This window comes from Paroedura picta, chromosome 2 (assembly GCF_049243985.1).
Source record: "Paroedura picta isolate Pp20150507F chromosome 2, Ppicta_v3.0, whole genome shotgun sequence".
In the NCBI taxonomy this organism is placed as follows: domain Eukaryota; kingdom Metazoa; phylum Chordata; class Lepidosauria; order Squamata; family Gekkonidae; genus Paroedura; species Paroedura picta.
In genome coordinates, this window is record NC_135370.1 from 20,531,903 (window position 1) to 20,548,976 (window position 17,074).

At 45.8% G+C, this 17,074-nt stretch overlaps 1 protein-coding gene across 3 annotated transcripts; it reads left to right on the forward strand.

Moving 5' to 3' along the window:
* Positions 1 to 242: 242 nt before the first annotated feature.
* Positions 243 to 15,412, forward strand: LOC143829084 (tRNA wybutosine-synthesizing protein 5-like). Of its 3 annotated transcripts, none has more exons than XM_077319389.1 (8): positions 246 to 732; positions 1,625 to 1,779; positions 4,151 to 4,220; positions 6,123 to 6,167; positions 8,363 to 8,500; positions 10,453 to 10,540; positions 12,751 to 12,867; positions 15,135 to 15,412. In XM_077319389.1, the coding sequence occupies exons 1-8, from the start codon at positions 631 to 633 to the stop codon at positions 15,389 to 15,391; spliced, it is 972 nt and encodes a 323-aa protein (XP_077175504.1). In that variant the 5' UTR covers positions 246 to 630; the 3' UTR covers positions 15,392 to 15,412. The 3 variants fall into 3 exon arrangements, with proteins under 3 accessions (XP_077175506.1, XP_077175504.1, XP_077175505.1); XM_077319390.1 differs by lacking the exon at positions 246 to 732 and adding an exon at positions 1,126 to 1,264; XM_077319391.1 differs by lacking the exon at positions 8,363 to 8,500 and having other exon boundaries at positions 243 to 732.
* Positions 15,413 to 17,074: the final 1,662 nt, after the last annotated feature.

Below are 17,074 nucleotides of genomic sequence, written 5' to 3' on the forward strand. Positions count from 1 at the left end.
GATGCAAGTTACAATGCCGAAAGGGAGGGCGGTATAGAAATTATAATAAATATTAAATAAATAAAGGCGAGGCCTCCGCTACTTGCTCTAGGCAATGGATTATATATTTACTCTTTACTCTCCTTTGGAGACACCATTAGGGTACCGGAGATGTTTCCCATGCAATGCAATCTCAAGTGAATGCAAACGAATCCCATTGGCTGGTTTCTCCCATTGAGCCCGGGAATCTCTTAGCCATTTCCCCTATGCTCTATCTTAATTTACTCTCATGGACTGATGTAGTTGCATCGGAGGAAGCGGTTCTGCGCAGGGAAGCCTTGTACAAAACGGTGCGGGTCTTATGGACTGTCGCTTCGGGTTGCCATCCCTGGCGGGAGAAGCTCCTGGAAACGTTTCTCCCGCCCCCCTCGCAGCGATCTCCCGCGCACTCTCCTGGAGGCTGGGCGGGCAGGTTTCCGCGCAGCCCCGTGCAGGGATCGCCGGGCCAGGCGGGTGGCATCCCTAGCTCGGGGGTGTCCGGGCGGTGCGTCTAGTGCCGCCCCCCCCCCCCGGGAGCCCGACCGGGGCCCTTCCTCCTCCTCCTCCTCCTTGCAGGAGCTCCGCCGGCAGGAAGCTAAGAGGGCAGAGGAAATGGCCGCGGAGGAGGCCGAGCCGGGGAGCCAGCCGCTCGCCCCTCTAGCCCGCTACGCCGGAGTCACCCGGGAGCGCTTCCTGCAAGAGATCTACCCGCTGGTAGGAACCGGATCATACCATCCAGGGCAGGCTGGGGTCCACGCAAGGTTGCCAGCTTTGGGTAGGGAAATTCCTGGAGATTTGGGGGGGGGGGGATTGGTGTCTGGAGAGAAAGGGGTTTGGAGAGGGGCTTCAGCCTACAGTCCACTGTCCGACGCTGCCGTTGTTCTCCAGGGGGAATGATCTGGAAACTTTGGAGTTCATTTATCATTATTATTATTGATTGATTAATTAGGATTCTAGATCTCCCCTCCCTGCAAGGAGGCAGGGTCAGGGCGGTTCACGATATATTTGCAATAGTGGGAGCTCTCCAGGCAGTACCTGGAGATTGGCAACCCTGTTTTGACACATGGAGCTAGCCGGAAGTCTTGTGGTAGCTGAACAAGCGGAAGCGTCCCTTGATTAGAGCTCCATCTCCTGTGCAAGGAGTGGATTTTCCGCATGCAGAAATTTAAATCTTTTTTTGCCGATCCCATCCTTGCTTTGGTGGAATTGGGCTCTGATGGAATCAAGTTTATTGCTTATCTTTCAGGTGCTGCTAAACTCCTGTTTATATCTCTGGCAACAGACTGTCTCTTGGGGTTTAGTTGCATTTCAAATACCAATTAGTTTCATGAGCTGCCTTGAGCCATAAGGAAAAGGATATAAATGTTTTTAAATTTATACGTAAAAATAAAGATATGACAGTACTTTCTGCAGGTTTTTTAAAGATCTCAACTAGAAACTAACAGAAAGCAACATTATTAAAGTTCAGGAGGGGAGGGACTGATAATAGATCAATTTAATGTTGAACTGATCACCCTTGGGAATAGTGCCTGGGTCACAAGATGGGCAAAGGCAGAAAAAAGAAGCTATATGATGTAGTAATTTTGTTCCCTCCTCCCCTTCTCAGAGAAAGCCAGCAGTACTGGAAGGAATAGATTTGGGCCCCTGCACAGCCAAATGGACGGTGGATTACCTGAGTCAAGCAGTAGGAGATAAAGAAGTCAAAGTTCACGTCTCTCCTGTGCCACAGATGGATTTCCTCAGTAAGAACTTTGTGTATAGGTATTTCCTTCCAAAACTTATTCTGTTTTAGTGGGACATTCCTGATATCTAGAGCAGCCTTTCTCGGCTTTTTACCATTGAGAAACCCCTGAAACGTTCTTCAGGCTTTGAGGAACCCCAGAAGTGGTGCAATTGTGTAGAATATGATTGGGAAGCATAGGTGTGCACATGCCCACTTCCCCTTCTCCCCCCCCCCCCCAGGACCATCATTGGCCATTTGGGGAGGGGAGGGCCAGTTGTCAGGACCATATATGGTCAATATCACCCAATAAATGTTTAACACATTTTTAAAATATATTTTTAAATTATTAAGTCTCACCCATTCAGGCATGTACTTAAAACAAGTACTGTTTGCCTGGTCATTCATTTCAGCTATAGGTTAGCTTGCTTTAATTAAGAAAAAGAAATGTTTAGCATTTTAACAAGAACAATCGTCAGAGAATGATATAAACTGTTTTGGGTTCCCAACTGAGGGGGGTTGGTGGCTGAGGAGAATCTCCACATTCAGAGGCACTAAACCTCTAAATCCCAGAGCTGGCAGGCAATATCAGGGCACCCCTATGCCTGTGGTTGACCCTCCAGAGGAACTGGTTGGCCACTGCGTGAGGCAGAATGCTGGACTAGGTGGACTGCTGGTCTGATCCAGCAGGGCTCTCCTTATGTTCTTATCAGGGGAAGGCCTCGGCCTCCATTACCTGCTGCTGGACCTCCAAAGGAACTAGTTGGCCACTGGACTAGATGGAACTCTGGTCTGATCCAGCAGGGCTCTTCTGAAGTTCTTATGAAGGCCTCAGCCTCTTTGCCCTGTTGTTGGCCCTTCAGAGGGGCTGGTTGGCCCCTGTGTGAGATAGGATGCTGGACTAGATAGACCTCTGGTCCTTTTCAAGCAGGGCTCTTCTGAAGTTCTTATGAAGGCCTCAGCCTCTTTGCCCTGTTGTTGGCCCTTCAGAGGTACTGGTTGGCCCCTGTGTGAGACAGGATGCTGGACTAGATGGACCTCTGATCTGATCCAGCAGAGCTCTCCTTGCATGTTTAATAAGAGGATCTGCTTGGATGGGAAATCACCATGAGAGACAAGGGTAGCTACAGAGAGCCAGACAGTGGGAAACTACCTCTGAATAACCCTTGCCTTGAAAAAACTACTGGGCTGCCATAAATCAGCTGCAATTTGGTGATACTTCTCTCACTCACTCACTCACTCACTCACTCACTCACTCACTCAGAGAAAGAGAGACAGACAAAGAGAGAGAGAGAGCGCTGGAAATAACCAAGTCTGAGAGTTTTCCAAAACTCCCCCTACCCCCAGCTCGGATTGCTAATAGGGTGGAAGAAGATCCTCCCCCCCCCTTTTAAAAAAAGAATAATTATTTGTTGGGCATCAGGCTCCTCATTTAGTCAGGACTGTTTTCTAAAACCTAATTGCAAGCTGTTTTCCCCTCTGATTCACAGGCCTGTTTTGTTCCTGTGAAGAATTGTGCCTCTGTTTCCTCCTAACCCAAATTGGAGGGTGGGACTAACAGGATTCAGGACATCCCATTGTCTTTCATCAATTGCCCTTGAAAATTCTTTTGCCGTCTTGTCCCGCTTCTTTCTTCTTGGCCCGTTTGAACTCCCGGCGAGGACATGATGTACACTGCCTTTACACTTTGGGCTTGTAATGAATCAGAGGTCTATGAAAAGGAACGTGAAAGCATGAATTCTGTGCTCAGGCACAAGGATAAATTAAAGCCACCAACTCATTCTAGGTTGGTTAGTGAGACTAACAATCAGGCCGCATGCAAATGTACTGGGAAAGTTACATTCCGCTGGAGTTCAGCAGAGCATATGAATCAAGAAAGAAATATTAAAACCCTACTAATAGTGTGCAAGCTTTAAAATGGTGTAGTGGTTAAAGCGTTGGACAGGGCTCTGGGAGAGGCTGGTTCGAATCCCCACCCTGCCATGGGAGCTTGCTGGGTGACCTTGGCCATTCATCCTCTCTCAGCCTCGCCCACCTCGCAGGGTTGTAGTAAGAGAAAACGGAGGAGACAAGAATGTTGAGCGTGGGTTCTCATTGGGTAGAATGGAGTGGTATAAATGAAGTAAATAAATTAAGCCACAAATGAGGGGACCAGTCTTAACCCTCATAAGTTGGCACCATTAATTTTAGGACTTACAAATACAGCGTTTAGGACAAAACTGCATTTAGGGCTGCTGTGTTGAGCGATAGGATTTAGATCCAATGGCTTCCTGTGGAAACTGAAGTAGGTTTGGAGTGAATAGAAATGTCATCTTGATTTAAAAAAAAAAACACGAGTTTCTTTCTATGTGAAATACACGATTGCTTCTTTTATTTGGCCTGTTGAATATTATTTTCTTATTTTCATTTCAGAACATTGCCCTTTGATGTATTTGTGAAGAGAGCAGCTGAAGCCAAGCATGCAGAGTACTTTATTTCTGAGGTAACCATACCGTTTAGTTACTGATATCGAAATTCCCTTGAAAGTTACATTTTCGTGAGGAAAAACAGAGTGTTAATTCAGAAGATGAACCCAGTTCAGCATTTTCCAGATGAAATGGTATGTGCAATACAATGTTAAATGTGTTTTAAAGTAAATCCCAGTGAATTCCAATTAACACCCAGTTAAGTGGCCATTTGTATAGTCTCAGTCAGGGCTGGTTTATCCATGTAGCACAGCTTGGTGTAGTGGTTAGGAGTACGGAATTCTAATCTGGCATGCCGGGTTCGATTCTGCGCTCCCCCACATGCAGCCAGCTGGGTGACCTTGGGCTCGCCACGGCACTGATAAAATTGTTCTGACCAAGCAGGAATCTCAGGGCTCTCTCAGCCTCACCCACTTCACAGGGTGTCTGTTGTGGGGAGAGGAATGGGAAGGCGACTGTAAGCCACTTTGAGCCTCCTTTGGGTACAGAAAAACGGCATATAAGAACCAACTCTTCTTCTTCTACATGTAGCATGTACTACGGGCCCTGCACTTCCAGGAGTTTTGTGCATTGCCTTCTCCTCCATGAATCAGGGCTGTAGCCTCTCTCCTCCCCCTTTTCTCCTCTTTAAGGGGCACTTGTAGTGACACCTCTTTCCACTGTGGGGGACCCCTCTTCCCCCCCCCTGCAATTGTTCTCCACTGGGGCCTTGCAAATCCCTAAACTGGCTCTGTTGCTATGAGCCACACAAATCCTCAAACCACTCCTGGCCTCGGCAACTCCATCTTTGTTACTAGCTGCTGCTTCCCTTTCGTAAGGGGATGGCATCAGAGCACTCCCAAGAAAATATCCATCTCTCTCATTCTTGTTAGCAGTTCTTATCTGATTGGTTATGTCACACCGATAGATGCCAGGTGCGAGATGGCTTGACTCATCCTAGTCACCTTGGCTAGGGATGCCAGCCTCCAGGTGGGGCCGGGGGATCCTCTGGAATTACAGCTCATCTCCAGACTACCGAGTTCAGTTTCCGTGGAGAAAATGGCTGCTTTGAAGGGTAGACAATTTGGGATTGGGCAGAGTCCTCTCCTGCTTGAATATCTTAATCCCTTTGCTTGCAACAGCCTTCTTCCCGCAATTTTCTGCTGGTGGGGCTCAGAGGAAATTCTGAGAGGGGGAAATGGGAGGAGCCAGTGGGGGAGTGCAGCAGATTCAGCTCTTCCCTCCCGCTCCTTTCCCATTGTGTGTGAATTCAACAAGGCCACGTAGACCACCCCATTCCCACTACAAGACAGCAGCCTGAATAGCCCAGATGAGACTGCGTTTGTTAGAGCGGAGAAGCTAAGCAGGGTCAGCCTTGGGTAGTCCTTGAATGGGAGACCACCAAGGAAGATGAGTTGTTGCGCAGAGGTACGCAATGGCAAAACCACCTCTGTTCTTCACTTGCCATGAAAAAACCACAAGCGGTTGCCTTGTTGGTTGCAACCTGATGGCACACCATTAATTAAGAATTGTTTTTTATACCCCACATTTCACTACCCGAAGGTGTCTCAGATTGGCTTACAATTGCCTTGCCTTCCTCTCCCCACAACAGACGCCTTATGAGGTTGGTGGGGCTGAGAGAGCTCTGACAGAATTGCTCTGAGAACAGCTCTAACAGGATTCTGGCTAGCCCAAGTTCACCCAGCTGGTGGCATTTGGAGGAGGAGTGGGGAATCAAACGTGGCTCTCTATTAACTAATGAATAGTTTAAAAATGGTTTAAATGCAAAGCAAGCAAAACTGAGTGGAATCGGCCAGTTTTGTCAAGCTTTTTAGTCCTCCCCCCCGCGTGTAAACGGTTGATCAGCTTAGCAAGAGCCTTGGGGCTGTAGACCATTTATAGTTCAACCAAGTGAATTTTGTGCTGTTTTTGTTTTTAAGGATGAAAAGTATTACCTGCGATCTCTTGGGGAAGACCCTCGGAAGGTGAGTGATGTTCTCTCAAGCACACATCTTCAGCTCCCCCCACTCTCCTGACAATGAAAATTAAATCCATAGGAATAGAGCAACATAGCTCTGGGACAGAAAAGAGTGGCTGGATACTCAAGGAAGGGTGGCAGATTTAGCTTGTTACTCTCCTGTAAGAGCTTAGAGCAGGAGTTTTTTTTTTTACTTCTTTTACTTTTTTACTTTACTTTCACTTTTTAATAACATTTTTATAATCTGCCCTTCCTAGTTCAGGGTGGGTAGCAAGAGGTATACAAGTAATTAACTTACATGAATAAGCCATTTTTAATAAATGTTTTAAATTAACATTCATTAGTGAAACTGTAATAATAATCTGCCTCCTTTAAACCCTTCTAAAGGGGGAATCAATTTCTGTTGGGCAGCTGGTGTTTTATGGATGAAGCATTGCTGTTTTAGAGTTAGGGAGGCCAGTGGTTCTCCAGTACTGATTTCTTGGCCTCAGCCATAGGCTTGGTGGAACAGCTCTGTTTTACGGGCCATCCGGAAATGTTGAAGGTCTTGGAGGGCCTTGATCTCACCAGGGACGGTGTTCCACCAGGTTGGGGCCAGGACCGAAAAGGCTCTGGTCCTGGTTGAGGCCAGTTTTACTTCTTTTTGCCCGGGGCTCCTGAGCAACTGCTGTTCCCTAGATCTTAATGCTAGGCTTAACTTCAACTGACTCCTCTTGAGCCAGTCCTCTACAACCTCTGAACATTTGACCAGGGAGGTGTTGACGGATGGCCAACCATCAGCAGAAATAGCTGGGTGTCAGCTCAGCCCCAAATTCCAGAGCCACTGGGCAAGGGGGTAGGGTGTAGATGTTAAATAACATCAGGGAGAGAATGGCTCCCTGTGGAACTCCACAGATTAGGGCTTGCTGCGGGAAGGTTCTCTCCCCTAGTGCCACCCTCTGTCCCCAACCTTGGAGGAAAGACTGTAACCATTTTAAGCCTCTTCCTTGCATCCCTACATCGACTAGGCGTTGGGCTACCAGTCCATGGTTGACCATGTTGAACACCGCTGTTACGTCCAGCAAGAGCTACAGTGCCAACCTCCTAGACCCAAATTCCTTTCTCTGAAAACAGGACAGCTCTCTCTCTCCCTCTCCCTTTTATTTTGGCATCACAGCTAATTGATGAAATAATGAGAAGCTGTCTGAGATGGCTGACGGGCTCCAGTTAGCCCCTAAAGACCAAGGTCATCTGTACTAAGGAGAAAACCAGAAATGTCATGCAGCCAAGTTAAGCAGGAATCCAGTAGAACAAAGTTTGAGTCCAGGGGCTCCTTTAAGACCAGCAAGGTTTTATGCAAGGTATACACTTCCATGTGCAGGTCTGCTTCTTCGAATACAATGAAACTAAATTTCCTCAACCATTACAGATAGATAGATAGAGGGTGGGTGGTTGAACTGCCAGGAAGGGTGAGCTGCAGGTGTAAGAAACTGGGTGATTGTTGCTAAGACTGGATTAGGGCAGAGAAGACCTGTGAACGGCAGTCAATTGGCATACAGGCCGGTTGAGAAGGTAAAAATGAAGTCTGAGTCCAGTGGCTACTGCAAGATCAATGGTTTCTGGGTAGAAATGAGAGCAGTGACTTAGCATGTGCAGTGAGAATCCAGTATTACCAGTAGTCATTACTGGGGTCCAGTAGTACCTTAAAGAAAAACAACACTTATTTGAGCACCAATTAGTCATCCATTTGGCTAGATGTGTGATGCAGCCAACAGAATGAGTTGCTGTGACTCCCAGAAGCTTATCCTGCAATGAATGGTGTTAGTCCTTAAGGCGCTACTGGGCTCTTGTTTAACTTTGCTGCCGCCAACTAGGATGGCTGCCATTCCGGAATTATCCCGGAAGTTCTTGTTGCAAGGCTTGTCCCAACAAGCTAAAAGGAGACAAGGCCTGTCTTCCAAATGTGATTAGCTAACTGCGGTTGCAGTGGAGAAGAAAATGATTCAGGGATGGGTTCCCTCCTCCCCCTAAATACAAGCATGGATTGATAGAACGACCTCCATTTTTGATGACTGGAGTCATGGATATGTTCATTTTTCTCCCCAAATCCTAGAACTTGAGGCCATTCAGGGAAGCGGATGGGCAGTAGGTTCGGGACAGGCAAAAGGAAATACTATTTTACACAGAGAGGGATTAAAACGTGGTGTCCTCTTCCCTTTTCAGGATATTGCCGATCTCAGAAAACAGTTCCCCCTGCTGGCAGATGATGTCTGGATCCCCGAATACTTTGAGAAGGAGCAGCTCTTCTCCACGGTCTTCCGCATCAGTTCAGCAGGAATGCAGCTCTGGACCCATTACGACGTAGGCCACACCCCTCTCATTTGTTAGGGTAACTTGGAGCTCCCTTGCGTGCTTTGTAGACCGAGAACTTCTTGCACAGCCTTTGCACTTTGGCTCAGCATTCTTCCTATTGATGCTGGGTTAGAGGTTTCAGGCTGCAAGCCCGGGTGGCCCTTGGTTTGGTTTCTGTTATCTGTTCTGCGCTCCTAGATGGCAGGACTGATTTGCGAACAAATCCCTTGTCAAACTGTCTTCTGCAAATGCCTTTTCTCCCCTTTGCTCCCTCCTTCCCAAGATCTAAGCAAGCCCCGCCAAAGAGTTTGAAGAACAATTGTAGAAAGCCGTTGTCCTAATGTCAGAGGAAGACACTAAAAATAATTTCCCAAACGGTTGGATTCTTTATTGCGCGACCGCAGAAGACAGGCAAAGCAGCTTCTCGAGGAAGTCACAGCCTCCGAGCCCATTTTGTACTTTTTGCAAATGGAAATGCGCAGCTTGGATCGGAAACATGTGCCATTCCTCGTGTCCAAGGGCACCTTTAAGACCAGCAATGTTTAATTGACTGCAGAGGAAAGAACGTGCAATAATGGGTTTAAACTACAAGTACAACGATGTAGGCTAGATAGCAGGAAAAATATTTTCACAGTCAGAGTAGTTCAGCAGTGGAATAGGCTGCCTAAGGAGGTGGTGAGCTCCCCCTCACTGGCAGTCTTCAAGCAAAGGCTGGATACACACTTTTCTTGGATGCTTTAGGATGCTTTGGGCTGATCCTGCGTTGAGCAGGGGGTTGGACTAGGTGGCCTGTATGGCCCCTTCCAACTCTATGATTCTATGAATTCAGGGTATAAGCTTCCGTGTATATGCACACTTCTCCTTGCCTGCACATGAAAGCTTATAGCCAGGATAAAACTTTGTTGGTCTTAAAGGTGCCACTGGAATCCAACTTTGTCCTGTTGCTTCAGACCCAACACACCACCCTCCTGAATCTCTTTTTCATTCTTGACAGACGTTCTGCTAACTTCGTCCATCTCAGGCTTACAGGCTGCTTCAAGCCAGTTGTGCCTCTTCAGCCCAGTGTCGTCCTTTTCTGCCTACGTGACCTCCACAGCCAGCCCAAATAGAGATTTCAAAACAGAGCGTAAAACCTCTCCTCTGGCTTTCAACTAAAAGGTAATGCAATAATGAAGGTCAATACAAATGCGAGAATCTGACTCCAAATTATTCTTACAATGACGGTTCTGCAAAATGAGAATCTTGTCTTTGTCTTTTATTATGGAGGATCCAACCATTTCTTAGAGTCTCACATTTGTATTAACCTTTATTATTGCATTAGCTCTTGTTGAAAGCCACAGGAGAGGTTTTGCGCTCTGTTTTGTATTATCACTTCAAACCATCCATTGTTCAAATGGAGACATCAGCAGCCTTAACAAGCCTGAAAGTCAGGCTAAGACCTAGTTTTGTCACAATAACTCCTAGCGCAGATGCATGAGAAGCACGCCTGGCCTCAACCAGGGCCAGGGCCTTTTCGGTCCTGGCCCCGACCTGGAGGAATGAGCTCCCAGGTGAGCTGCGGGCCCTGCAGGACCTATCAGCATTCCGCAGGGCCTGTAAAATAGAGCTCCTCCGCCAGGTCATTGGATGAGGCTTGGCCGCAAGGGCAATCTGGCCCCCCCCTTACAGCAGCGGTAGCACAGACCAACTTGCACCCTCTGTCTCCCCCCCCAGGATGGGTTATCAAGGGGTGCCGCATTTTGCTTTATTGTTTCACCAATTGTATGTATTGTTGTTTTATGGGTTTTATTGTATGGTTTTTATTGGGGTTTTATGTGTTGTAGCTCGCCTCGAGCCTCCAGGGATTATAACAATATTATAACAATAACAACAGCAACAGCAACAACAATAATAATAATGACTGCAAAAATATTTGTCGGGATGCACGCCAAGGGCAAACTTCCCACTTTTCTTTCCTGCAGGTCATGGACAACGTCTTGATTCAAGTGACTGGGAAGAAGCGAGTTGTACTGTACAGTCCTCGGGATGCCCCTTATTTGTATTTGTCAGGTCGGTGCCATTTTTGTTTCCAACCGAACGGCAATTATTGTGCAAGGAATAACAAGCACACAGCAGCTACTGTGCACAAATGTCCCAGCATGATGCTACAAAATATTTATTTCCCTTAATGTGAGAAACATATCTCTAAACAGTGGTGTCTTGTTTGCTATGCATTAGTGTACATTTCCACATTGAATATTGATACACAGGTACAGTATCAAACAAGCTACTGGTTGATGCTGTGTTTCAAGGTGATTCTTCATCAGCGATAGTAAATTTCCAATTGCAGAATACAGAGCTCTTCACAGTAAAAAATAAAATAAAAAAAACCATCAAGTGGCTCCAAAATTTACCTATGTGACCAGACTCTCTGTAATGCAGCATGTATGCTTGCAAGGTATTGGGGCAAGGGCATCGTGGGACTCTGGTGAAGCCAAAATGGCATGAGCCCGGAGCAAATGTGACACGCAGCTCTCTTGTCCAATCCCATTCATAAACCACTCGCCTCTGGCTTTTGGTGGTCCCCTTACCTAGCATTGTCCATTTGGCAACTGTTTGGTTATGGATTTTCTCCCTGGAGCGGCCTAGCAGAGTGGGTGCACTAACTGTTTCCTTCCAGAAGATTCTTGAAAGAGGGGGCAAACTGTTTCAACTGTATTTTAACTTGTTGCTGGGCACTTATGATTATTTATTGATTTGATTTCTAGCCTGCTGCTCTTGGATACCAGCTCATGACAGGTTACACAAAAACACTGTGTCCTTGCAGCTTTTGCTGTTCTGTGACTGTAGTGTTTGAGGAGGGAAGGCAGGGTATAAATATGCAAAGACAGCCCCTGCTCCGCAAATCATAGCTACTTGGTTCTGACCCTGCTCTGCATGACTGTTTGTGTTCGGTGAGACAGCATAACAGCCTTATCCTTCAGGGGGGGAAAAGCCAGACAAACTTTGATTGCATTAGCTGCCTAAAGAAATCTGAGTTTCTCTTTAACCTAAAGATGGTGGGAAGTGCTGTCAAGTCGCAGCAACCACAAAAGGTTTCCAGGGCAAGAGATGGTGTGCCGTTGCTTGCCCTCGGCCTTGTATTCCTTGGAGGTCTCCTATCCAAATCCTAGCTAGGGTCTCGGCGTCCCTCTCTGGTTAGAAAGACCATCCCACCATAATTTTGGAGCAACCATAAATAGAAAAGCCAGTAGAGCTATTATGGAAGGGGACAGCAATGCATTAGTTTTTAAACTGCGAAACTTTACAAGAAATTTCATTGCTAATGTTAGATTGTTGGTATATAATATATTGTAAGCGGTTCTGAGCCTGCTTGCTGGGGTGGGGGTGGGGGTAGAAATGAAACCATAATAACAATAACTTTGCCTAGCTTCTGAGATCCTGATGAGATTGGGTAGTCTGGGGATATCCTCTTATCCTAACTTACCGCACAGGGTTGTTGCAAGGGTAACATAGAGCAGGGGTAGTCAACCTGTGGTCCGTGGCCCACTAGTGGGCTGCGAAGGCCTCGGTGATGGGCTGCCATGCCTGCCTCTCCCCACCCCCCCGCAGAGAGAAGCTCACCAGGCCTCGAGAGAAGCGGCCGCTTCACTCGCGGCCCGGCTAGTTTTCTGCTGTGAGCTGGGGGGGAAGATGTAGGCGCGGCCGCCGGCACACTGGCGGGCACAAATGCACACACGCATAACTCCTGCGCATGCATGTTAGCGCCCCTGGTGGTGAAAACGTGCATGCGCGGAGCTGCAGCACATGCGTGGAGCTGCAGCGCATGCGCGTTTTCACCACCAGGGGGTGCTAACGCGCATGCGTGGTGCCTGGGTTGCCGGCTCTTCACCACCCCCGGAGGCAGTCCTCAACCTTAAAAAGGTTGGGGACCGCTAACATAGAGAATAACAGAGAGAAGAGCTAAAACATCACCCGTGGTAACAGGTACAGTTGTGTCGGTAGTCTGTTGCACAAAGCGGCTGTCAGGATCAAGCTGTCAGGCTGATTCTGTGAAGGTTCAAGGGGGTGGCAGGTTACAGTGGATGAGCGATTGGGATGTGAGTGTCCTGCATAGTGCAGGGGGTTGGACTAGATGACCCATGAGATCCCTTCCAACCCTATGATTCTATGATTCTAAGAATAGTTAGCAGTGTCTTGGGCCTAGCATGACCTGTGGGCAACCATGGCATCAAAGTTACTTAGCTGAAGCAATAATGACCATTGCTTGTCTTTTATAGGTACAAAGTCAGAGGTGCTGGATGTGAACAGGCCGGACCTGAAGAGATATCCTCTCTTTGCCAAGGCCAGACGTTATGAGGCTGTCCTCAAAGCAGGAGAAGTTCTGTTCATCCCAGGTAAGATGATACACACCATCCTAGATCTGCATCCTCCTATTCCAAACTGCAGAGGTTCAACTCTTCTTCCTCCGGAAGCAGCCCTTAGAGCAGAGAAAGGCTTTACGTTGTGTTAGATGTCATTGTACAGTCCAAACATCTGTGTTTTCCCTTTAAAGTGGTGGTTCTCAACCTTCCTAATGCTGCGACCCTTTAATACAGTTCCTCATGTTGGGGTGACCCCCAAGCATAAAACTATGCAAGAGTTCTTTCACAGAAATTAAGCCAAAACGTGACGATCCATTGTTCGTGATTGTAATAAAACCACTGGCCATCCCTTGCCACAGATGGATGCGAGAAGGCATTTTGTAGCTGATCTTTGCATTCTCGGTAGCACGTTTGGCTAGACGGCAGCATTCTCTTTGTTGCAAGGTTGTACAGCCACCCCTAGTTGTTATTTGAACTCGTCAGCAAGTATTTTACAATTGGCAATAGGAACAAGAGCACTATTGACCCAGTCACATGCTGAGTTCATCTGTTTGTTTTTTTGATCTCGGCCTCAATTCGACCTGCTGTGACACAACATCCTAAGTAAACAGAAACAGCCCTTGAAATGTAGCCGCAAAAAGAAGCGATTACTGGAGTGTATTATTTATTTTATTTATTGTATGGCATGCGTGTTATATATAGGCACAACAATTTGGCTCAGCTAAGCCAAAAACTAATCAAATCAATACTGATTCGGGTATTTTTCAGACTTGTCTAAGCCACATCCTGGATGCTTTAGGGCTGATCAAGCATTGAGCAGGAGGAAAGACTAGATGGCCTGTACAGTCCTTTACAACTCTGATTCTACACGTCTACATCAAATATCCCAACAATTTAAATAAGTTGAATCACAGAAGCTGAAATCGAGTTGGGCTTGATTCAGCTGGTTTGATACAGCATTGCTAAGGGCCTGGCAAACAGCTGATCCTGAGCTCTCTCTCTTCCAGACCTTTCACAGGTAGCTGAGGCTCAATATTGCTGGCTGGGAATGGTCGGGAGGGAAGAGCCACCAAACAGCTGATCTGTCAGAGTTGGGTGAACCGCTTGGCCAGTTGCTTCCCCCCACTGCACAGCCCCTTGAGGCTGCAGAAAATCTTCTCTCTGCAGCTTCAGAAGACTGGTCATGGGGGAACTTTAATCAGCCTGCCAAACAGCTATCTCATTGGTTGAGCTCCTTGATGGGCTCTTTTCCCTCTGCACAGCCCAGGTAGTGCGGGAAAGGCTGGCTAGAGGCATTTAAATGTCCTCAGAGCTGCCAAACAGCTGATTCTCTCTGCTGCACGATCAGCTGTTTGGCAGCTGATTCAGCTGAATCGTTTAGGTTCAAACCGCATGAGCTTGAATTGATCAACCAAATCAATGATTTGGCTGATTTGAGTATTACTGAACGAGGAAATACTGAATACAAAAAGCACCATTTTTCCCCAGGTGCGTATCCCTAGTTATATAGCCACGAGATCTGAAGATTGTCCAGCAGCTAGGCAAGAGACATTTGGAGGCAAGCAATAGCAAACAACCTCTCCTTTGCCTTGAAAACTCTATGGGGTTGGTGGAAGCCACCTGTGACTTGATAGCAAAACCCCCTTTTTTACCTCTTAAATTTTTACTCAACCAGAACTCTTCTTTTTGTAGAGGTTAGCACCTTTAACCGGAATATACACAAGATGGTTTCCTAGTTCTCTAAAGTTAGATAAAATAAGAATCTAACGACTTGCAAAATAGAACTGGTCTTTGCTTGCTGGAGCTAAACTACTAGCCAGTTTGGTGTAGTGGTTAGGAGTGAGGATATCTAATCTGGTGTGCTGGGTTCAATTCTGCATTCCCTCACATGCAGGCAGGTGGGTGACCTTGGACTCACCACAGCAGTGATAAAGCTCTTCAGACTGAGCAGGAATATCAGAGCTCTCTCAGCCTCACCCACCTCACAGGGTGTCTGTTGGGGAGAGAGGAAAGGGAAGGTAATCGTAAGCCGCTTTGATCCTCCTTCAAGTAGAGAAAAGCGGCATATAAGAACTAACTCTTCTTCTACTACTGTAGACCAGTTTTTGCTATACATAAGGAACTTTAATTCCCTCCCCAATGAGCAAATAAATTACAGCTTGCTGATTGTTAAACAAAATTAATCTGCATTTTCAAAAAGAAATTTTAAGTCACCTTTGGATCACATGCGTCTTTACTCAATGCCACATTCCTGCATTCTTGGCCCAACTGTTCCGTTCAAGTCTCTCTTCTACTTGCAGCTCTGTGGTTCCACAACGTGACTTCAGAGGAGTTTGGGGTCGGAGTCAATGTATTTTGGAAACACCTCCCTGCTGAATGTTATGACAAGACAGACACTTACGGGAACAAAGACCTCGCTGCAGCTTCAAGAGCTGCTCAGATTTTGGACAGGGCCCTGAAGACGCTTGAGGAGCTGCCTGAGGAATACAAAGACTTCTATGGCCGGAGAATGGCTTTACGTATCCAAGAAAAAACTTATAGTACTAACTATGAATAAAAGTGAATGTTGGGATCTTCAGACCTTGTCTTTTGTACAAGCGATGGACATAGACCATTTGGCAATACTTAACTTCCATGAATACTTTTGAGTTGAATATTTTATACTTCCAACACGTTTAGTGGGAAATGTACACAGAAGTTTCTTTTGACTAAGAACTTAATTTCTATCGTTAAAAGTATGTTAGAAGACAATTTGTTTTACAGGTTCACAAAACAGATTCTAAAGCTTACAGAATGGTAGGATAACTGCTAAGATCTCACAATGGAAGAGAGAAGATAAGTAATATTTACACAGTTGTATGGCAAAAATGCACCCAATTTCAAGGTTCTTGACTTTGCAGAGTTTGGAATACTTAAAAACTTACAGGGCAAAACAATCTCCAAGGGCTGCTATTTTCGTCCTGCCCTTTTCTAAAGGACATAGGAAAGCAGGTTGTCCAGAGCTGTGAAACTTATTTGAGGAAGCACACAGTACTGATAAGTATGCAACTACAATGCTAAGTGCTTAACTGAAAACCTTCTTGCAATAGGGGAGAGATCATTCAATAAACCTTTTCTTTTTTGAGTGGCAGGAAGTTGGGGAAAATGGATCCCTATGAGATGAATGGGTAACAAATATCATAAACTAACTTAAAATGGGACATATTTCTACACATGGGCTTGCCCAGCGGAATACCATTTCCAGAACACAACAGGTTTTTGTATGTAGAGATTTTTACCTTGTCTTCTGGAGATCTGAGGTACCCTCATTAGACCTCAAGTTTTGTGATAACTTTTCAAGTAATCTACTCCTTTCAGGACTTATGTTTTTCTAATGCTGTATGTACCATAATGGATGCCCAGAAAAAAAAAAAACTCTTTGTTATTGATAAATTTATTTTTCAGATTTAACTATAACACTGAATTAAAAGATTACAAGCAAATATTTAGATAATTTTGAAGTCTCAAACATTACATTTGTGAATATTGGGAAAATAACCAAACCATTTAAGGAATCTTTTATTCTTCTTACACTCATGGTATTCATACCCCCAGATCTCTACTTTCTGTATTATATCTGCATATTTCTCTCGTTGGTTGTAACAAGAAGAGGCACACCCAACAGTCCTCCAACTATCTCATGAAATCATACACCATAGCTAGGTGTGCTCTGGAAAAAATTAACTTTAGAGGAGAAAAGTGCTTATTTACTAAAAAAAAAAAAAAAAGTTGCCAATTGTTCAAAGGCCAACAGTGGTTGCTGCATACCAAATAGATTGGCAAAGAAAAACAGCTTCATCTCTCTGAAACAGTATCTTATGCAGTAACTTTTCTGTCCTACTTTCAGTCTCCATATTCAAGCTGATATTAAAACGATGCTAAAAAGCTGTAAGTTTTGCTCACAAGATGCATAACTAAGCAACCTCCAATGAAATTGTAATTTTTTAAGAAAAAAAACCCAGCTCTACAAACTGAGGGACAAAAACCTCTGCCTTTATTTCTCATGTAATTCAAAATGCTGCAGAGACATGCGACTGGAATGCGCTATGACAAAAGTACTGCTCATGTCCAAGAACGTATGCTCCTCTACTGACCCAAAACACTCTGAACTAGAGGTTTGCGTGTGGTTCGAGGCAAACCTAATGCACTGGCATAAGTCAGGTTTTCAACAAGCACTTCCCTTTGTGTGCAGCCCTGAGCT

Bases quoted from the DNA above. Each gene is read 5' to 3' on its own strand.
- LOC143829084 (XM_077319389.1), top strand. From the start codon at position 631: ATGGCCGCGGAGGAGGCCGAGCCGGGGAGCCAGCCGCTCGCCCCTCTA. The intron at 733-1,624 runs GTAGGAACCGGA...TCCCCTTCTCAG, and splicing joins TGCAAGAGATCTACCCGCTG to AGAAAGCCAGCAGTACTGGA. The intron at 4,221-6,122 runs GTAACCATACCG...TTTGTTTTTAAG, and splicing joins CAGAGTACTTTATTTCTGAG to GATGAAAAGTATTACCTGCG.